The 24,177-nt window shown below is 33.7% G+C and overlaps 1 protein-coding gene across 1 annotated transcript; it reads right to left on the bottom strand.

The window, feature by feature from the left end:
- Window positions 1-4,068: 4,068 nt before the first annotated feature.
- LOC113911127 (UMP-CMP kinase-like) lies at window positions 4,069-10,058 on the bottom strand. The gene is made up of 4 exons (XM_035723391.1): window positions 10,017-10,058; window positions 8,234-8,427; window positions 4,521-5,036; window positions 4,069-4,132 (listed from the first exon to the last, which is right to left on the bottom strand). The coding sequence occupies exons 1-4, from the start codon at window positions 10,056-10,058 to the stop codon at window positions 4,069-4,071; spliced, it is 816 nt and encodes a 271-aa protein (XP_035579284.1).
- Between the last annotated feature and the right edge of the window lie 14,119 nt (window positions 10,059-24,177).

Genomic DNA, 24,177 nt, shown 5'->3' on the forward strand with positions numbered 1-24,177 from the left:
CTATGTCTATCCTTTTATTAATATCAAACTGTTTTGATTATCTGGCTTCATAATTAATTTTTAAGTCATCAGTATTAATCACTCAACTTTATTCTTCTTTTTCAGCATTGTTTTTACTACTGTTGACTTCTTGCATCTCCATATGAATTTTAGGATCAGCTTATCATTTTCTGCAAAATTGACAGTTGCATTTTGATAGAGGTGTTTTGAATCTGTAAATCAGTTTGGGAAGTATTGCTATCCTTAACAATTTTAAGTCTTTTGATCAATAAATGTGGGGTATCTTTCCCTTTATTCAGATTTACTTTGATTTCTTTCAACAACGTCTTGTAGTTGTCAGTTCATAACACTTAGATTTATTCCTAAGTATTTTATCCTTTTGGATGCTATTGTAAGTGAAATTGCTTAATTTTATTTTTAGATTGTTTATTGGAAGGTGTAGAAATATAACTATTTTTTGTATATTGATAATGTATTTTGCAACCTTGATGAATATATGAGTTCTAATTGTGTTAGTGGTGTCCTTAGGATATTATAAATACATGATCAGCTCATCTGCAAATAGAGATAGTTTTACTTCCCTTCCAAATCTTGATGTCTTTTATTTCTTTTTTGCCTAATTGCCCTGGCTAATATCCTTGGTATAATGAATATAAATGGGAAGATCAGACTTCTTGTCTCGATCCCAAATTTAGGGGACAAGCATTCAGTGTTTCACTGTTACGTATGACATTAGCTGTGTGTTTTTTGTAGATACACCTTATCAAGTTTAGGAAGTTCCCCTCTTTTCCTAGTTCATAGAATGTTATATCATGAAAAGGTCTTGGTATTTCTCAAATGATTTTTCTGCATTAAGATGATCAAGGTCTTTTTCTTTTTTATTCCATCAATATGGTATATTACATTGATTGACTTTCATCTCTTGAAATGATTTTTCATTCCTAGTATAAATCTCACTTGGATCATGGTTTGAAATCATTTATTTACATAGCACTGGGTTCGATTTGCTATTATTTGGGGTGGGGGAATTTGCATATATAGTCACATGAGTTTTCGGTAGGTACTTGTGTTTTCCTCTATGGTCTTTTCTGGGCTCTTCCATCAGAATAATATTGCTTTATAGAAAGAGTTAGGGAATGTTCTTTCTATTCTATCTTTGGGACAATTTTTTAAAGGATTAGTGTTAATTTTTCTTTAAACATTTAGTAGAATTAATCAGTGAAGCCATCTGGACATGGTAATTTCTTTTGACATTTTAAAAAACTAATTACTAATTAAATCTCTTCAGTTGTTTTCAGTCTATTCAGATTTTCTATTCCTTTTTGACTCAGTTATGGTTGTTTATGTATTGCTCGTAATTTATCTATTTTATCTGGGTTATATAATTTATTGAAATGCAATTATTCATAGTATTATATTTTATTCTGTATTTATTTTCCTATAAGGTACATAATAATGTTCTATACTTCATTCCTAATTTTAATGATTTCAGTCTTCTCACCTTTTCCTTGGTCAGTCTATGTAAAGTTTTGTTAAATTTGTTGGTCTTTTCAAGAACCAACTTTTGGTTTCTCAAGGTAGTATATTTTTCAATTATTTTATTTTACTTTATTTCCATTCTAATCTTTATTATTACCTTCCTTCTGCTTGCTTTATTTTTTGTTAGTTCCTTTCCTTTAGTTTCTAAAAGTAGAATGTTAGGTTATTGATTTGTAGAGTTTTTTTTTTTTATATATTTTTTAAATTTTTTATTGTTATGTTAATCACCATATATTACATAATTTGTTTTGGTGTACTGTTCCATGATTCATTGTTTGTTCATAACACCCAGTGCTCCATGCAGAACGTGCCCTCCTCAATACCCATCACCAGGCTAACCCATCCCCCCACGCTCCTCCCCTCCAGAAACCTCAGTTTGTTTTTCAGAGTCCATCATCTCTCCTGGTTCGTCCCCCCCTCTGACTTACTCCCCTTCATTCTTCCTCTCCTGCTATCTTCTTCTTTTTCTTTTTTCTTAACATATGTTGCGTTATTTGTTTCAGAAGTACAGATCTGTGATTCAACAGTCTTACACAATTCACAGCACTCACCGTAGCACATATCTTCCCCAATGTCCATCACCCAGCCACCCCATCCCTCCCACCCCCGACCACTCCAACAACCCTCAGTTTGATTTGTAGAGTTTTTAAAGTATAGGTTCCTACTATACATTTCTCTCTTCACACTGCAGTAGCTACATCACATAAAATTTGGTATGTCTTTTTTTCATTTCCAATTATCTCAAAATATTTTTCTAACTCCTTAGGCAATTTATTCTTTGGCTCATTACTTATTTAGGAGTTTATTTTTACATTTCCATGTATTTTTTTAATTTCTCATTTTCCAAATGTTTTTGGTTTCTAGTTTTATTTGATCATGGTAAGATACTCTGTATGATTTTAATCATCTTAAATTTATTGAGACTTGTTTTGTGGCTTAACATATAATCTATACTGGGTAATGTCCCACATAAGATTGAAAAAAATTTGTGTATTCTGCTATTTTTGGGCAGAGTGCTCTGCAGATATTTGTTAGGACTAAATAGTTGCGCAAATCTTCCTTATTGATTGGTGTCTAGTTGTTTTATTCATTATTGAAAGTGGGAAATTGAATTCTCTGCTATTATTGTTAAATTGTTTATTTTTCCCTTCATTCTATCAGTTTTCATTCTGGATATTTTGGGTCTCGATTGTTAGGCACATGTCTTTCCTATGGATTGACATTTTTATCATCATAAGACATCCTTCTTTGTTCCTAGCAACAGTTTTTACCTTATAGTCTACTTTCTTTTCTTATTATAACTACTCCAGCTCTCTTTTGTTGTTGTTTGCATGGTATATCTTTTCTATTCTGTAATTTTTAACCAATTTCTGTCTTTGAATATGAAATATGTAATCTTGCTGGCAGCATATAATTGAGTCATGTTTATTTTTTATCTGCCTTTTGATTGGAAAGATTCATTCATTTATATTTAATGTAATTACCAATAAGGTAGTATTCATGTCTGCCACTGTTATTTGCTTTGTATATATCTTCGTGGGTTTTTTGTTGTTGTTCTTTATTTCTCCATTAGTATTTCTTATTGTGTTAAATACTCTCTAGTGTACCATTTTAATCTCCTTGTCATTTCTTTTACTATGTAATTTTTAGTTTTTTCTTAGTGGTTGACCTTGAGGCTACAGTAAACATCTTAATGTAAATCTACCTGGTTCAGATTAATACCAATTTGATTTAATTATTAGATAATTTGTTCCTTTGTAGCTCCATCCCCTCCTTTTCCCTTATACTGTTATTGTTATAAAAATTACATATTTATACATTATAAATCCATAAACACAGTTTTATATTTACTGTTTTATTCAGCTGTAAATATAAGAAAAAATTATTTTTCCCTTTATTCTATATTTTTCTTATATTTACCTTTATGGTGTTATTATTTCTTTTTTTCAACATTTATAAGATATATTTATTATTTTTCTGACCAAAATGCAATGATTTTAAAACTCTTTAAACAAATAACTGAAAAAAGTATTCAAGAAAATAAAACACAATGGAAAATTAACCCTTAGATGTTTTTATTTCATACCAACCCTGCATCTAGTCTAGAAAACAATCAAAAACACTTTGAATGAAGTGTTACTAAAACACTAACCAAATCATTGACCATAAACCTAGTATATACATTTCAAAGTTCCACTGCTAGGAATTTTGTTAAGATCAGTTTAATCATTAATAACACTATATAATCGAGCATAGGAACACAGGTCATTAGATGTGATCTTGCCCCTTACCTTCAGATTTATGTCAGAATAAAGCTGACAATTCTACCAGGCTCTGAACCCCAGTGACCCCATCCCAATCCCTGGAAGCAAAGAAGATGCCCTGTCACACTACTTTGTATAAGTTGCAATAAAACAAAACTTAAGTTTTCTTACCTTTCTATAGGAAATGGTCAGTTATTTGATAAATACTAAAACACTTCTAGAAATTCATTTTATGAGTTTATCAAACACATTTTGCAAGAACCAACTACACAAAAATTTCCTTTGGAATTTGGTCTACAAATTCATTTAACAGGTTGGAAATTTGAAACCTGCAAGAAAACGAGGAAAGTGGGGAATCCCTAATCCTAACGTTGTAATTATTAAAGGGATATACACACTTACTAAAAAGTTTTGCTCACAGAAAGCACAATCTATGAGAGGGATATGCTTTCTGAGTAAAAACAAAGAACTAGCTGATATCCTTCTTTGTTTTCTGAACACCGTAGCTAAGATGAAGTTAGACCAGAATTCACCATCTACTCCTATAACCAAAAAAAATCTAGGATAAAAAATTTAATTTGTCTTATTACATACTTCCAGCTGTTAATTGAGATGTAATTATGAAAGATTAAAATTGCCTTAAAAAGGGGTTGTAATAGCAGTTATAAAAGCAACATTCCAGCATGATTTCGAGGATGCTTTCACATTCAGAATTACCTTTTTTTGTCAAAAATCTTATCAATTTCATCAAAAACTTCAACAGACCTAGAGTCATCTATTTTCTTGACTTTCCCCATTTCTTCATATAAGTCAATAATTGGCTTTGTTGACTGAAGATAGGTCTGAATTCTCTTTTCCAAACTCTCTCTGTTGTCATCACTTCTACCACTACTCTTTCCCCTCTCAAGACATCGTTCAATACAGATCTCACTATTACAGTAAAAAACCAAAATGAAAGACACATCTGCCTTCTCATCCATGGTCTTCTTCCAACCCTGAAGGTTGTCTTGATTTCTTGCAAAACCATCAATTAAGATTTTATTCTTCTGAGCATTGGCAGCCATTGTCTGATCCATTTCACTCTTTAACAAACTGATAGTTATCTCAACTGGCACCATCTTTCCATCTTTAATGTACTTTTCAGTGAGTTCACCATACTGTGTATCTGGGTTCTTCCTTTCATCAAGAAGAAGTTCTCCTGCAAAAAGTTTTGTGTAGCCATATTTTAGATCACTGATTTATTGTAAAGCGGAGGTAGCTCAGGAACAGTCAGATAGATGCATAGCTCCAGAGCATAGACCTTCCATGCCTTCTCCAGACAAGTATCTCCCCCTAAATCTCCACGTGTTCACCAACCCCTGCTGTTATTATTTCTTGATATGGGTTTAATTACTATATAATATTCTTTTATTTCAGCCTGAAAAACTCCCTATATTATTTCTTGTAAACCAGATCTGAGACAAATCCTCTGTTTTTCTTTATCTGGAAATGTTGTAACTTCTACTTCATCTTTGAAGCTGGATATTAAATTTTTGGTTGGTGGTCATTTTCCTTCAGCTCTTTAAATATGCCATCCTACTGTTTTTTCCCTCTGTGGCTTCTTCTTTTTTTTTTAAGATTTTATTTATTTATTTGATAGAGAGAACATGAGTAGGCAGAGTGTCAGACAGAGCAGCAGACAGAGGGAAAGGAGAAGCAGGCTCCCCACTGAGCAGAGACCATGATGTAGGGCTTGATCCCAGGATCCTGGGATCATGACCTGAGCCAAAGGCAGTTGGTTAACCCAAGCACCCTTCTCCCATGGCTTCTTATGATAAATCATTTGTTAATCCTATTGCATCTGTTGATCCTTGCATAGAGTCTTATTGCCCTTGCTGTTTTCAAGATTCTCTACTTGATTTTGGTTTTTGATGTTTTTGTTTTTGTTTTTTTATGATGTGTCTAGGAGTGACTCTTTTTTAATTTGTTCTACTTGGAGATTTTTTTTTTTTATTTCTTTTGTATGTGTATAGTAACAGTGCTCATCACATTTGAGAAATTTTTGACTATTTCTTCTATTTCACTATTCACAAATTTTCACTATTTCTTCAAGTATTCTTTCTCTATTGCCTTGCCTTCTGGAACTCCCAAAATTTGTATGTGGATATGTTCAATGGTGTCTCATAGATTTCCAAGATTTATTTTTTAAAATTTTTTCTTCATTTTTTATTTTTATTTTATTTTCTGGTCCTCAGACTAGATAATCTCAATTAACCTTCCTTCAAGTTCACTAAATCTTCTGCTATTCAGAAGCCACTGTATTTCATTTATTGTACTTTTCAACTCCAGAATATCTGTTTGGTTTATTTTTATAATTTGCATTTGTATCAATATTCTCTATTGGTGAGATATTGTTCAGATACTTTCCTTTAGTTCTTTAGTTATGGTTCTTTTAGTTAATTGAACATGTTTAAAATAGCTGACATAAAATTCTTGTCTAGTGAGTTCAATGTTTGAGTTACTCAGGGACAATTTCCACTGACTTATTTTTTTGTGTGCTTATTGGCCATACTTTCCTACTTCTTGGCATTTCTTATATATTTATTATTTATTTATTTTTTATTTATTTTTTCTTATATATTTTTTTAAACTGGATGCTCAAAGTGATATAATGTAGCAAATCTGGAAATCAGATTCCCCTCTTCTCAGAGTTTATTGTTCTTGTTGCTTTTTTTTCATGTTGTTGTTATTATTGTTTGTTTGCTTAGTGATTTTCCTATACTAATTCTGCAAAGTCTATATTCTTCATCATGTATAGCCACTGAAGACTCTTCAATTAGGTCAGTGATAAACTAATGATTGGAAATTGATTTTCTTAAAATAATAAGACTCCTAACTTTTGCTGAAGGTTTTTGTGGCATGCATTCAATCCTCTGGCAGACAGTTTATAACACTGCCTTATTCTTCACTTCCTAGTTGCACAGAACCTCAAGATCAGCCAGAGGAAAGAGATTAGGACAGTCTCGGATCTCTTTTCAGCATGTGCCCAATCCTGTGCATGAATGTGGTTTTCTAGATTCCCAAGAATATGTCAAAACTTTTCAAAGCTCTTTATGTTTGTCTCATGCCACAGCTTTTCCTTTTAAGTTTTTCAGTTAGTTTCTTGTTCACCCAAGCTACATCACCACCTGAGGCAGTTGCAATGTTAAACCAATTGACACTGATTTTTCCCAAACATGCCATGGAAAAGAATTGAACAAACACTAAATCACTTCTAATACAAATCAGCCCAGTGTGAGGTATTTCAAGTAACTGCCAGATAAGTGAAATAATAACAATTATTTGGGTGGTTGGGAAAGCTCCAAACCTATTCTTCTCTCTCTAACAGGTATTTGGCTGCTGGTTCTCATGGCTACCATTATTACAAGACTCTTGGTTTGTAAGTCTCCCTTGGAGTTAGGGACAGCAGAAGGGGAAAAGGGCAATTTAACATTTCACAAAGCTCAATCTTACTGAGATTCAGCCATTTGTCATGAATAAATATCCCTTGGATTATTGCCAGCTTTTGGTTAATTTACAGAATTCTGTAAAAGTTGATTTTAATAATATTTGCCAGCATTCTCATGCTTTTATAGAGGAGTAAATTTTCAGAGGTAACTAACCCCATTATTCTGAAAGTGCTTCCTTTTTTTTTAAGATTTTATTTATTTTTTTGACAGAGAGAAACACAGTGAGAGAGGGAACACAAGCAGGGGAAGTGGGAGAGGGAGAAGCCGGCTTCCCGCTGAGCAGGGAGCCCGACACGGGGCTCCACCCCCAGACCCTGGGATCATGACCTGAGCCAAAGGCAGATGCTTAAGGACTGAGCCACCCAGGCACCCCCGGAAGTGCTTTCCTAAATATTGTTTTTAAATTTCAGTACTGGCTAATAAAGCTTCACTGAAACCAAAGACCTAAGGCTCTAAATAATAGCCTTAGCATAAAAATATCCTTTAAGTCCAGTATTAATGCTACAGTTTATTTCTTCTCTCTTTCTCTATAATACAGATGTAGGTATAGATTAGATATATATTGGAAACAAGAAAGAAGAAGAGTGAAATATTTAAAGAACTGACTCATACAATGGTAGGGGCTGGTGGCAAGTCTGAATCTTGGGCAAGTTGTCAGCCTGAAGATTCAGGTAGAATATGATGCTAGTATTAAACTCAAAGACTGGAAACTCATGCAGAGTTTCTATGTGGCATTCTAGAAGTAGAATTCTTTCTTCTCTGAGAAACTTCAGTCTTTGCTCTTAATGCCTTTACCTAATTAGATAAAGCCCATCCACATTATAGAGAGTAATCTCCTTCAGCTAAAGTAAAATTATTTTAAATGTTAATCACATCTAAAAAATACTTCTCATCAGCTTCTAGTGTTTGACCAAACAACCAGTCACCGTCATCTAGCCACACTGAAACCTAATATTGATCATCACACTTGCACATGAAAGCAGAGTTGAAATGGGATTCAAGGCTGCTGCTTCTAGTGACTTCAGGTCCATTTCTTCAGTTCTCTTGGTTCTTCCCATCCATGTTTTTTCTTTATCTTCAAACAGGTAGATGCCACAGTATTCCCAGAACTCTCTTTCATTTCTGCAGTACAAATCCTGAAGAAGAAAAACACAGATTTCACTAGCTCACAAAAATAAACAAACAAGAACGCGCTCAAACCCCCTCCAAATACCAGCTAGCATGACATTGGGCCAAATGTGTTCACATACTCATCTGAGAATTAATCTCTCTCTGGAAAGATAGAATTGACCCTAGTCTGACAAGATCCATCCCGGTAGATGAAGCTAGGGTTAACGTCTCTGAGTCCCAATGTTGGAAAAGAATAGACAACTGAACAAGTTGGAGATCTCTTGGAAATGTTGAAGGGGAATGGATACAAAGTAGCAATCTGCAAAGTCCTTCATCCTCTACAAACCAAAACTGGTTCTAAAGACAACAGCAAAAACAACAGCAGCAGGGGAAGCCACAGCAAAACTCATCAGAAGGATAAACTGCAGACAGAAATAATTAAATAAGAATAGAAATGCCTAAACAAACACTATGAGAAATAAAACTGGGGCATGACTATAGCTAGAATATTTTTAATTATTAAAGAATACTTTGAACAAATTAGGCCAATATTTTATTTTGAACTTATTTTGTTATGAAAAGTCTTTAGAAATTTACAAATTAAAAGTATTTATTTTTAAATGAGTAGAATGCCTACGTAAATCAATGAAATAGAGGAATTAAATTGTTGTCACCTCTACTTTTTCACCAAAAAGATCTCATTACAGATGTGGCTTTATAAACAAGTTCTGCCAACCTCAAGAAAGATGAGGAAGAAATAATTGCAAGATGATTCAGAGAATTTGAAAAGGAATGAAATTATCCATTTCATTATATGAGGGTATTGTAACATTGATACCAAAATAAGACAAATAGAGACAAAAAATAGAAAATTATGGCCCAATCTAATTTATGAGCATAGATGAAAAAAATCCTAAAAGACAAAAAAAAGATAGCAAATTAAAACTCGAAAAACCATTACTAGGCAAATTTGGCCTAAGGTGTGCAGACAAATATTTCAACATTATAAATCTATTCATGTAAATCACCCCATTAATGGATTTAATGCTTAAATCCATTAAAAAAATGATTAGGAGAACATAAGAAAATATATACAAAATAAAATTAGCAAACATTAACAATGAAATATTCTGAGATATTTAATACATACCAGTGATAAAAATTCTGAGTAGAGGGAAAAAAATAAAACTTGAAATGAAAAATATTTTTTATAAAACCTATAGTAAACTTCACACTTAAGGTTCCATTTTAGAAGTGTTCCAATTAAATTCAGGTGGAAACCAGTCATAACCATTATCACACCTGTGTGAACAGAACGAAACAGAACCAGCTCCAGACTCTCCTTAAAGGATAAAGACTGATTTTTTTCAGATGTGTGTGAGGGTGTGGTTCAGCGTATGGAAAATTACTAAAAAGAGACATCAAATATCAGAGGAGATTCTTGCGGAGGCAGGCCAGGATGACCAGATCTGAGGAGAGGAGGATGAGGAATTTGACTAGATATTGAGACTCATCACTTAATAAGGTTGGGGTAGATTCCATCTAAACTAACATCAGGGTTCTTGCTAAAACTAGACTACGCACGTCTGGCAAGGATAGGGGCCAAGGTCAAGACCTTGTCAAATACAACCTGACTAAAGTTGGGCGAGGACAGCATCTTGTCACCATATTTTATTAGAAATACAAGACAGACAACGAAACAAGAAAAAAAGCAGCAAAAGATTTGAAAAGAAAAAGCTAATTTTTCCTTGTTCTAAAATTTTACTTTGTTTATCCAGAAAATGCAAAGGACTCTACAGACAAATTGTAGAGCATGCTGATTTGATGGATAAATTTAAAAACGGGAATACTGACAGCATTGTAAAAGCAGTAGCCACTTAGAAAAATATAAGTGCCAGTAAGATATTTTACCTTTTCCTATCAAAAAAGTCTACTTAGGGATGCCTGGGTGGCTCAGTTGGTTAAGCGACTGCCTTCAGCTCAGGTCATGATCCTGGAGTCCCAAGATCGAGTCCTGCATTGGGCTCCCCGCTTGGCGGGGAGTCAGCTTCTCCCTCTGACCCCCCCCTCGTGCTCTCTCTCTCTCTATCTCATTCTCTCTCTCAAATAAATAAATAAAATCTTAAAAAAAAGTCTACTTAGAAAAATAATTTTGGAAAAAATTATAAAAACATTGAAATACATAAAAGATGAAGCAAAAAATGAGATAGCCCATTTCATGAATAAGGAAATGCCATTCTGATAAAATTATTAATAATAATAATTAAAGACAACAAAAGAAAAACAGTAATTCAAGCCAATATTTACTGAGCATCTTCTATGTGTCAAGCACCTTTTCCAAGTACTTTACAAAATGTACTTTATTTAATTCTTAAGTCATTCTGAAGATTGCACAATGACTATGTTCATTTTCAAGGTGTAGAAACCAGGCAGGCAAAAGATAATTATTTACTATCACAATGAAAGTAAGAAGCAAAAGTGGAATGAACACTTTCAAATTCTAATCTAAAAATGTAGCACAACTCTAATTTTAAAAAATCCAAAGGAAAAAGTAATTCTCGGTGTATGTTTCTGTTATATAACTCTGTAAATTTTTCTATATTAAAGTTTTTAATACGAAGAAATGAAGCAAAGTATATTCTAAGTAGGCAGAGAGTTATTGGCAAAATACAACAGTGTTTGTTCACTCTTACTCACAGGTAAGGGGCAAAGTAAGATGTATTCACAAATGCACCTGGAGAAATAGTGTAATTTCAACATTTGCCACACTAATAAGTATAAGGTAGATGGATCTTCGATGAATTTTAGTAAGTGATCATGACTCCCATTATAGCTAATTCACCTGTCTACAAGGTAGAATTGAGAAGTCAAACAAGAGAAGAGGCAGAGAACACAATTAGAAGGACACAGTAATTGTCCAAATGAGAGATGGTGCCCACTCAACAGTAAATGTGAAGCTGGTGAGAACAGGACTTAGGAGCATTAAAGAACTAAGAACGGCTAGACATGGGGATGGTGGGAAGCTGAATGCCACGTTTCTGGCTTTCATGATTGAGCTAGAATGAAATGGATCTACATATTGAGACTGGAAGAATAGGTTTGGAAAGGGAATTATTAAATATGCTTAAGCTTAATTATGGAAATCCAGGGTAATACTTCTGCATATGAGTTCAAAACTCAGGAAGGATGTCAGGACAAAAGTAGAAGTCAGACAGCACATAATTAGGAAAAGGATGGGCTAAAGACAGAATGTTGGAGAATTTGATGTGTTATCCACAAAAGAGGAAGTGAAGGATCTTTTGGAAAAGGCAGAAAAGTGAGAACTTAAAGGGTAAGAAGAACCATGAGAGAGGTTGATAATGGGATCAAGAGAATAGAGTTGCAATGAGTGAGTGGCCCACAGTATAAACAATAACTTGGTCAAACTAAGGTATAGTAAAATAAGAAGAGCTAGAGCCCATTGTACTTGACAGGGTGTTGAGCATCAGATGATTTTTGTCAGTTATTGCGCTGCAGGGTGAATTATGGCAGATTTCATGCCTTGAGTTATCAGGCATTGAGAGGGATGAGGTCAAAGAGCAGGCTCTGCCTATAAGAAGATTGGTTGAGAAAGGTAGGGGTGGGGCAGGCAGAGAGAAGCAGCAGCAGGAAAGGAAGGTGGAATGAGGGAAAGGAGATATTGTTATTGCTGTTGTTTAACAATAAGATGTTTCCAATCTTAGAGGAAAGAGCTAAAAGAGGAGAGTTTTAAAGAGAGAAATAGTTTATGAAGTCAGTTCTTAGAGGTTACAAAAACTATGAGCAGGGCGCCTGGGTGGCTCCCAGATGATTAAGCATCTGCCTTCGGCTCAGGTCATGATCCCAGGGTCCTGGGATTGAGTCCTGCATTGGGCTCCCTGCTCCTTGGGAGCCTGCTTCTCCCTCTGCTTCTCTCTCTCTCTCTCTCTCTCTCTGTCTCTCATGAATAAATAAATAAAATCTTATCAAAAAAAAAAACAAAAAAACTATGAGCAAAAGTGGAATCCAAGTGCATGCTCCATCAGAGTTAGTTATTCCATTTAGGAATAAAGTGTAGGTCTGTGAACTGGACCAGTACTCCTCAAGGTGTGGTCCAAACATGAGCAACATCAGCAGTATGTGGTCTACTGAATTACAGTCTCTGTGGCTGGAACCCAGAAATCCACCTTGTAAAAAGATCCCTGGGTGATTCCTATATATTTTGAATTTTTCATAATGTCATGGGTGATAGTTCACACAGATTTTTCAGACAAGATTTTTAAATCCACCATAATTATAGTCATCTATAATCAAGGAACTAGAACAATAAGGAAAGTGAATAGGAATTTGAGAAGATGATCTTCCTGTTTCAGGCTTTCATCAAGGGAGGTAAATGTGAAATCAATTTTTCCTTTTCACATAATGTACACTGCCATTAATTCATTAATTGTATTTAGTAGTTCCAACTTATGTATTACATATTTATATATTTAAATGTATGGGATATATGTATGCAAACTGATAAAAAAATAGCTACCTTAGAAAGTCAACATTTCAAAATATTTCTACAAAACATATTGTTGAGCAAAACTTTAAAAAATTAGATTACAATTATCATAAGTGAGAAGTGACTTGTTATGAAATACAGCAAATACATATAATATGTCATATACACATGAAATATAATATTTGTTGACCTGTTTCCAATTGGATCTGACTCTCTATGCAATGACAACTCAGTCTTAAGAAGGGTAGCACAAAATGAAGATTAGATTTACTGGCCTTTTATTAGCCTTTACATAACTTTTTGGCCCTTCCTTTATCATGCCTGTTCTGGAGAGTTTGCTGTTCTCCTGAGATGCTCACTATCTAATTGTTATGTTATCCAATGAAATTGATTTTAAAAGGAGTCTACTATAACCCAGAAAGAAGCACATATTCCAGTGAGATGATTTTCATTCTAATATAAGGATTAATTCCTAGACTAGAATTTTGGTTCTACAAAAATTATATAACTGTTTTCTTCTAAAACTTTCCTGAAGTTTTAGTTTGAGTCTTGATTTCTGCATAATAGAAAATAATTGAATTGCACTAAAAGAGTTTTTGGAGTTATTCTATTTTAATTCTAATATTAGGTATTCCTCATTTCTCGCTTTTCCTTCCTCCAAAAGACATCTCAGTTCTGGGAGTCCTGAGTCATAACATTGAATCAAAGAATGCATCTGGAAGATGGTCATCTTGCAGTTTTATCTTCCACAATGCACAACTGTGCAATGTACAGTTAGGTCTTCTGGTCTTTGCCTAACTCAACTGTACTCATGAAGTAGCTAGTTCTTCTCTACCTGAGTATCTGCTGAAATTCAGTTGAACTCCATCTTGTAAGCTTCTTTGCTGTTATCTGCATCCTGGTCAAGACCATGTTTTAGCATCAACTCTTTCTTTCAACTAATTTTAGACTCTTCTCAGCAGCATGGTTGCCCACCCACATTAGGGTAATGGTCTAGGAAATTCAGGGTATCTCTAAAACACTATCCCTCAGATTTACTGCTTCGTGTTGTAATTATCTGGAATGAAACATTAATTATCCCTACTCTAATTTCACAAAAAAGTGTCTGTTGGTTCTATTATCTACTGTGAAATTTTGATAGGATGGGTGGCAGAAACAGGTCTCCTAGCAACCAACCACATGTCTGATTGTTCTTTACTAAGGGACGCTTCCACTCTTCTACTCAATCAGACAAGAAAGGGATGTTGTGGCTTTTCATCTACTCCCTTTCCACTATATTAAATATAGAGGCTGAAATATGTGATAGTAGAGGATTAGATAAATACCATATGATACAGTAATTCTACTACTGGGTATTTACACAAAGAAAAAAATACATCAATTTGAAAAGATATGTGCACCCCTATGTTTATTGTAACATTATTTACAGTCATCAAGATATGGAAGCAACCCATGTGCTCATCAATAGATGAATGGATAAAGAAGATGTGGTATATATATATATATATATATATATATATATATATATATATATATACACACACACACACACACACACACCTTAGGATATTTCTTAGCCATAAAAAAGAATAAAATCTTGCCATTTGCAACAGCATGGGTGGATCTAGAGGGAATAATACTAAGTAAAATAAATCAGGCAGAAAAAGACAAATACCATATGATTTCATTCATATGTGAGATTTAAAAAACAAACAAATGAACAAAGAAACAAAGAGAAAAAAAGACTCAAAAATACAAAAACGAAATGATGGTTACTAGAGGAAGGTGGATCAGGAGATAGGTGAAATAGATACAGGGGTTTAAGAGGTTCAAAATAAATGAGTCATGCAGATGGAAAGTACGACATAGGGAATATAGTCAATAAGATTGTCATTATGTCACTTCATGACAGATTGTGACTATACTTATTTAGTGAACACTGAGTAATGTATACAGTTGTGGAATAATTATGTTGTACACATGAAACTCTTTAACAATGAATCATAATTATACTTCAATAACAGTTAAAAATAAATTATTTAAAGTACATAGAAAGAGAAAAAAAGAAACTGAAATATGTGATAGTAGAGGATTAGAGAAATATTTAAGAAATTTATGAAAATAAAACTTAGAACTATGACAACTTAGCCATAGTTTTGCTAGATAGAAAGTCTAAATTAGAGGTCAATATTATTAGACCCAACACACCGTCCCATTTATCCAGTATTTTGTAATGTCTGTTTTAACACTGAAATTTAGATAGAATTTGCTAATAAACTATCTACACATAAAAGTTCTACAACAATTTCTACAATAAAAGTTCTACAAAAATTTCTACAATAATTTCTACAATAATTCCAGAAATTATTATGTAAGGTCTTATAGGAAATACTTTCCAGGAAAAAATATGTATTTCAAAACTAGAAGAAATAACAGTTAGAACCTTATATCTATAATGAGTAAGTTTAAAGTGAAGTAAAATGACATATAGCATTTTTTTGCAAAAATTAAAGAGAAATGGAAGAGCAGATGCAGATTTCAAATTAGACATTAGAAAGGCACCTGAGTGGCTCAGTCGGTTAAGCATCCAACTCTTGATTTCACCTCAGGACACGATCTCAGGGTCATGAGATCCAGCCCCACAGTGGGTTCTGCCCTGGGCGTGGAGCCTGCCTAAAAGTCTCTCTCTTCCTCTGCCCCTCCTCCTGCTGCTTGCACAGGCATGCACTCTCAATAAATAAATAAATTAATTAATTAAATAAATATTAGACATTAGAGTAAAAATTAGTTTGAGAATAAGTAAGAATAAGCCATTCATTTTTGTGTATAATAAGAGAAAAATCACTTAAGTAAGAATAACAAGCCAAGACAAATTAGTTTCAAAGATGAAAAAATAAGATGGTCTTGCATATGATCTGGACCTTATTTAAAGTATAATATCAAAATAAATTTCTTTAACATGTTATGAGGTATGATTGTAACAAAATATAATAGGAAATATTTTTTCATACTTTGTGACCTATCACATATATCCAAATACATTTAATCTTGAGGATGATATTTTAAATAGGTGATAGGGGAGAAAAGAGGTAATAGACAATTTCATTTGAAACCTTATGGATAATACCAGGATAAGCCTGAAGAATAACAGACAACCCTGGGATTTAAAAAACAATAACATTTAATTTTCAGAACAGATTTCTTTCATTCTGCTTCAATAACTATACAAATACATATGCTGAAAATAACAATTTTGATTTAATAGTTATTAGTAAAATTAAAGAGATTCTTATATTCATTGATGGTAACTTATTATTAGTTCTAAATATTCTGTAAGGACTCTCAAATTGATTTGTTTCTCCATTAACTGTACAACTGCACTGAAACTGTTTTCAACCAAATATGTAACTAAGAAATGTTATAATAAGTAATTTAGTTTCTTTGTAAATAATTGTAAAAGGATGTGATTTGGCTTCATTTGATTTGAAGTGAGTCTCCTAGGTACATACTTATTTAGAATTATTATGTTTTTTTTGATAAATCAACCCTTTTATCTTTATAAAATGCTCCTCTTTATCTTGAAGTGCTTATTTCTGATATTAATACACCAGCCTTTTTTATGCTGGAAGTTTGCATGGTCTATATTTTTCAGTCATTTTACTTTCACTTTCAACCTGTGTCCTCATATATCAAGTACCTCTTTTTAAATAGAATTACTTGAGTCTTGTTTTAAAAACAAACAGATAAACAAAAACTTCTTAATTGGACTTTAATTGTTTTTTAATTGCTCAGTCCAACTGTATTTAATGCAATTATATATGTGGTTGAATTTGTGGTTTGTTTTCCATTTGTTTTATTTATTTTCTCCTTTACAGCTTTGTTTTGATTATTCAAATGCTTATTGTCAGTATTCTTTTTACCCACTCTATTATTTTTTAGTTCTTTCACCTTGGGTTTTTTGTTTGTTTATAAATTAGTACTGTAGAAATTGCACAACCACCCTTAAATTATCACAATCTGCCATGAATTAATATCACATCACTCTTTGTAGAATGAATAAACCTTAAAATATTATAATTCCATTTATACGTCCTCCCATTATTTGTGCTACAATCTCATATGGTTTACTTCCAAGTAAACCATAGCACATGTTTATAATTTTTGCTTAAAAATATCAATTGTCACCCTCTGTTAAACAAGTATTAAAGAAGATATAGGGCACCTGGGTGGCTCAGTTGGTTAAGCGACTGCCTCCAGCTCAGGTCATGATCCTGGAGTCCCGGGATCGAGTCCCACATCGGGCTCCCTGCTCAGCAGGGAGTCTGCTTCTCCCTCTGACCCTTCCCCATCTCATGCTCTCTCTCTCTATCTCATTCTCTCTCTCAAATAAATAAATAAAATCTATAAAAAATAGAATTAAAAAAAGAAGATATAAAAAATAAAATGATTGAATTTCTAACAAAAAAGGTAATGGAAAATAAATATATCAGAACCTATAGAATATATTAAAAGCATTGATCAGAGGAAATTTGATGCCACTATACAGTTTTGTCAGTAAAAAAAAAAAAAGTGAATGAATATAAATGAATTAAACTCCCAGCCCAAAATCCTAGAAAAGGAATGACAAAGTAAACCCGAAGAAGGCACAAGATGGAACATAATAAAAGAAAAAACTAAAGTGACAGAGACTAGAAAAAGAGTGAACCTAATAATGAATGACTCAAAATCCTGGTGCTTGAAAAATATGATTAAATATACAAGTCATTGCTTAATTTTTAAAAATATATTACCAAAGCACAAAAATACAAAATAAGAAATAAGCAAGAAGGGCAAATAACCATTGATATAGAAGAAAATATATATATTTTTAAATATTAAGCTATTTGTAAGACTTCTATGCACATAAATGTGAACATCCCATTGGAAGGGATAATTTCTTTTTTTTAATTTAGTAATTTTTTTAAAGATTTTATTTATTTATTTGACAGAGAGAGACACAGCGAGACAGGGAACACAAGCAGGGGGAGTGGGAGAGGGAGAAGCAGGCTCCCCACTGAGCAGGGAGCCCGACGTGGGGCTCGATCCCAGGACCCTGGGATCATGACCTGAGCTGAAGGCAGACGCCTAACCGACTGAGCCACCCAGGTGCCCCCCCCCTTTTTTTTATTTAAATTCAAGTTAGTTAACATATAGTGTAGTATTTGTTTCAGGAGTAAAATTTAGTGATTCATCACTTACCTATAACACCCATTGCTCATTACAACAAGTGCCCTTCTTAATGCCCCTCATCCATCTAGCCCATCCCTCCACCCAACTCCCCTCCAGCAACCCTCAGTTTGTTCTCTATCATTAAGAGTCTCTTACGGTTTGCCTCCCTCTCTGGGAAGGGATAATTTCTTATTGAAATACAGACTAAGATAATTAACCCATTAGAGGTAGAAAGCCTAAACAGCTAATGTCTGGATGACACAGAAAATTTTACTATGGAACTACAGATGGTTTCACAGGGAATTTCTACCAAATCTCTTAGGACCAAACAGTTCTGATACTCTATAACAGAGACTCTGATTTTTGGGCTACACACTAGAGTAGTTACAACAGACAGTGAGAAAGAGAGAGCGAGAGAGGGAATTTCTCAAAAATAATAATAATGGAACACACACTTATATACAAACACACAAAGATATACATACCTATATATGTAATGGGTTGAATATTGGCTCTAAAATAAATATGTCCATGTCCTAACTCCAGGTACCTGTCTTATTTGAAAATAGGGTCTTTGCAGATGTGCCTAAGAGTGGGTCTTAAACCCAATGATGTGCGTCCTTAAAAGACACAGATTTAAGACAGCAACACATGGAGACAAAAGCCATGTAAAACCGAAGGAAGAGATGGAAGGGCAGCCAGAGCCAAGGAAGGCCAAGGATTGACAGCAGCCAACAGAAGACATGGAGTGATGCTCCCTGAGAGCTTCCAGAAGAAACCAGCCTTGCCAACAACTTGATTTTGGACTTCTGGCCTCTGGGACAACTGCGAAAGAATAAAAAGTGCCGACGGTGCAAACTGGTTTCTCCTCCCTGCTTATGGCAAAATGTGAGAGGGAAGAGAAAGATTGAGGAAAAATTCGTTAAGGAAAAGGAACCATGACTTGTTGACTTTGTAAGTTCTCAGCCTGTTCAGATCACAAAAGATGTTAAAACGAACAAGTCCCCATTGCTGGTAAAGCTGCTCTGGATAGAAGGCCATAAGTGTGGCTGGAAAGCCTTCACGGAAGAGATTAGGTGTGCGAGTCATGAATCTAATCAATCTTCTTGGTGGAAACCAGGAAAAGATGGGATTTCCCAGGAAAAATACGTGAAAGGCACTCTTGTCTAATGTTGTAGACCCCCTTGACATGGAAGAAGAAAAGATCTGTAAGGGTACTAATGAGGTATTATACCACTAGAACCCTGCTGTCAGGACTCAAAGGGAAGACATGGGATGAAATAGAGGAAAACTGTCAAATTTCTGGGATTCCAGGGCAGGAAATGGAATGATAGAGCAACTAAGCTCTAAACATGTGCTGCGTATCAGAAAAGGAAGAAGAATTCTCAGGGTTGAACTTTAGTTAAAAGGAAGAGGCCAGGGAGATGAGGCTAGAGGCAGGACCAAGCAAGCCTCCAAGTGCACAGAGCAAAGCATCAAGCCACGGAAAATTATTCTTAGGTCTTGAAACGTAACAAATTTTGACATGCTGGGCACTAGTGACACTGTTATTCCTTTTATCCCCACCCTTTTGGAATGGAAATGTCTATTCTATGCCTGTGTTAACCTTAAAAATAAAGCCGGCAGTTATTTTACCAGCAGAAAATGGGTTTATTCGGGAATAACAGAGAATTACAGTCTGGGACACGCAGGCTATGGCAAAACCACAGGCATGTCCGCACAACAGAGGACGGCAGCCCTCTTTTATGGAGGAAAGATGGGAGTTCACAGGGGCTGTTATAAACAAAAAATCCATTGGTGTAACTGGGAGCTGGAAGTATAGTGGCTTCTCATTGGCTGAGCTGTGACTGTCTCTCATTGGCTGGTCTGTTACCAGGGAGAAGAGAAAGCCTTTCTTCTTCCTGCTGGGATAGTAAAGTATCGCGGATTTGCAAGGTAGGTCTCTTCTTAATGGGTCTGCAGTTGACAACTGGTTAAGGGAGTTAGAACTCCACTGCCAGCCTCCATTTAGACTCCATTCTAATGTTTTTTTAATTATTAATTTCACACCTGTCACACTATTTTGTTTTGGAAGTAGAAAATTCAAAGAGATAGAACAACAAAATATTCCCAAGAGAAGCAAAAGTAAGCAATAAAGAAAACAGAAATAAATAAGAAAAACAGATGAAAATCATAAAACTAATAAATTCATTCAAGAGCAATTTCTTTGAGGGAAATAACTAATGAGTTATTCTGTCAGCTAACTTAATCAAGAAAAAGAGGAAAGGGAATAGTAAATATATGAAATAACAAATTAAATGTGGAAACAGCCAAATGTATGATTCGAATCAACAGGAGTATCATAGACTACTTTGCTCAATTCTAGGCTAACAAGTTTGAAACAGAGAAAATGAATCATTTCCTAGCTTTATAAATTATCAAGTTTGGCCTTAGAGAGACTAAAAATCTGAATGATCCAATTGTCATATAATGTATAAAGTAATTTATTAAAAATCATCTCATGAATAGCTATGTGCTCAGATTAAAAAGGCTTGAAAGAACAATTTTAATACTTTAAAAATTATTCAGAATGTAGAAAAAAGAGTTTCCAAAATGTTTTTCTACTATATAAACTTGTAGCAAGTTCAAAGATACTACCAAAAAAAAAAAAATCCATAAAAACTACAGAACAATCTTTTATGTACAAATCCTCAATAAAATTTTAGTACATAAAGTGAAGCAGCATATTAAAATAATAAGAATAATCTACATCATCTATTCTCATTTTCTTACGTTTTACTTATTTTATATTGTTTTTAAGATTTTATTTATTTATTTGAGAAAGAGACAGAGAGAGCATGAGCGGGGGAGGGGCGGAAGGAGAGGGAGAAGCAGACTCACCGCTGTGCAGGGAGCCCATGCAGGGCTGAATCCCAGGACCCCGAGCTCATGACCTGAGCTGAAGTCAGACACTTAACTGACTGAGCCACCCAGGCGCCCCTTCAGTTTTATTTTTCATAAACTTTTTCTGGATGTTTTAAAAAATATTTTATTAGTCTATGGAGATAATTACATAGTATCTTTTAGATATGTTGATATGTTATCATTGACATATTTACATGGGAAATTTCACTGATAGAAGAAACCATACTTTCATAGTGTTAAAAAAACATGAATACAGGTGCCAGTTAAAACTGGGTTTAAATCCCATTCCTGATACTTCTTAGTTGGCTAACTCTGGATAAGCTTAATGTTTCTCTACAGTATGTAGTGTGTTGTTCTTTTCTGTTTTGGGCTTGTTTTGCTTTGTTTGTTTTAAGATTCTCCCTTCCTTTTTGGTTTTCATCAGTTTGACTCTAGTGTCCCTAAGTGATATTTTCTTTCTAATTATTATTTTCGGGCTTCACTGGGATTCTGGATCTGGGTTTGGTGTTTTTCATCATAGTTGTATAAATTATACCTATCATTTTTCAAAAAAAAAGGTTGTTGCCCCAGGCTCTCTCTTTTCTTTTGGGGGCTCAAACTACACATAATTTAGACTGCTTGGTATTGGCTCACAGGTCACAGACTCTACTTTGACTTTTCAGTTGTTTTTCTCCGTGAACTTGAAGTTGGGTACTTTCTAATTGACCATTTCTTAATCTGCTTTTAACTACACTGATCCTTTCTTCTGTAGTGTACAATCTGCTGTTAAGCCTATCCAACATTTTTATTTTAGATATTTTATTATTTTCTGGCTTCTATTTGATCCTTTTTAGGGTTTTCATTTCTCTTATAAAATTCTGTATTTCTTCACCCATTCCTTCCTATATTTAAAGAAAGTTAATACTTGTTTTAAAGTCCTTTACAGTCATTCCAATGACCAGGTACTCAGAATTTGCTTATCGGCTTTTTTTCCCCCTCTTTATTTGAGTTGCATTTTCTTCTTTCTTTCTGTTTATTTTAATTTTTTATTTCAAATATGATTTAAAGATTTAAAAAGTGCAGAATTGAGTATATTTTTAAATTTCACTAATTATTTTCACAGAAATCACAAGCCTTATTCTGTAGCTGGCAGTTATGATGAGGAGATATTTTGATTCCTCCATGATTGATCTGATCTGGAACTGGACCACACTTTTATTGAGTACATTTAAAGTGAACTCAGTCTTTAAACTCTATGCCAGCATCACCAAAAGGCTAAACTTTTGATCTTACATGGTTTGAGCCAAGAGGGTATTGTCCCAGTTTCAGATAGTTTTTCTTCAACTTTGTATTCAATTTTGTCAGGACCCAGAATCCAAGCACATCGAGAATACATGACATTACATAAATTCTTTCTGACTTACTACCTCTTCACTACTGCTTCCTTGGTTACAGTCTGATGAGAGGGTGGCAGAGAAACTTTGTGATTAAGCTTTATTCTCCCTTTTGGGGTTCTCTAGATATCAACCCATCCCTCTAGCTTGTGCTGACACTCAAAGCTTGATTTATGTCTTCTCAGTCCTGCAAATTTTCCAGTCTCCAGTCAATGACAGACCTACTTTTCTGCATACCTAATCTATAGATGATGCCATGGTTCTCTGCTAACATGTGAAGGATTTGTGCTTCTCTCTATTTAATCAACCAAACCTTTCTTGTACCCACTGCTTTTTAGCAGTGTCATAGAAATGTATGATTTTATTTTATCCATTAATCTTTCTGTCTCTTTTTGTTAAAAGTGACAATCGTTAACATTTTACTACATTCTAACTAGAAGTGAAAATAGTATCCTTAATTTTTAACTAATGACACAAAATGTCATTATTATAATTTATTAACATTATATATTTAAACAATTTCCTTTAGAGACCCATCTTACTTCTATGTAAGATAAGATGTTAACATCTTCCTCATTGTTGTTAGAATTTACCAAATAATCTGTCATTTAAAGGACTGATGTTATATTAATTGATAGCAGTCATGTCATGTCATCCCATGATTTGTCAAGTATTTTACTAAGATCTTTTAATAAATAAACATTATCAGTAATAATGGAATAAATAAGTAAAATATTTGATGTTATCTCCCAAAGTGCTGTAAATCCATGTTGTGGACCAATTATAACTGTGGTTTCCTCTGTTATAGAAACGATGACATTGGTAAAAGGAATTATTTTTTCTATGAAATAATCTTTAAGGAGTGTGTATACTAGCAACGCCATTGTATCCATCATAAATAACTATGTTAAAATAGCATTTCCTCTATGACTTTTTCATTCCTTAAACAACTCATATATGCTATTAGTTAAACTTCATTTGTAACATAGGATGATTTCAATGAATTGTAATAAAAATTTGTTGTACTATAGTCTGTTACATGGTTATTTGTAAAATGTTTTAACATCTCATTGATTCTTAAAAACAGTATCATTGCTTGATTGGACAGAGATATAACTTCATTTGAATTTTTTATCAGTGTATTAATAATCCTTTTCACATTTAGTAAGATTAACTTTCCTCCAATATTCCATGGCTTATCAGGGTTATTACTTCTTGCTATTTTTTACGTAAAATTGATGCTTTTGTCTTGCTGATTAGAAGACTTTTAAACATTTCAAAGATAATATTCAACAGTTTCCCTCTGTAAGTCAGAAGTAAGATAAGTCTTTTCAAAATTTTTCGGTAAATGTGGGCAAAATATTTACCTAATCTTGACAGTTTCCTTGCTTAATTAAAAACAATGTTTTGGCATAGAAAGAACTGTGCACAAAGATATAAAAATAAATTCAATTATTCATAGAATATCATTCTTAAACTTTATGAAAGAAGTTTTCAAAAATATGGTTATGTAGAGAATAATCACAAATGTGACAACAAAAAATGAAGACTGACGTGGATTTCTTGAGTTAGTGGCTCAAATACTTAGTTATTGACATAATTTTCCAAAATAGTAAATTCTTGGAAAAGTTCCAAGCAAAACATATCTATATGCATACCTGGACAATTCATTATATAATAAATACTTCAAAACATATTTTATTGATATCAAAAATGGATAATCATGGACAGTTTTTTTACATACATGAATGTTCTGGAGACATTTTACTGTTACACAGGATGCATGA

Source organism: Zalophus californianus, chromosome 12 (assembly GCF_009762305.2).
Source record: "Zalophus californianus isolate mZalCal1 chromosome 12, mZalCal1.pri.v2, whole genome shotgun sequence".
Taxonomy (NCBI): Eukaryota; Metazoa; Chordata; class Mammalia; order Carnivora; family Otariidae; genus Zalophus; species Zalophus californianus.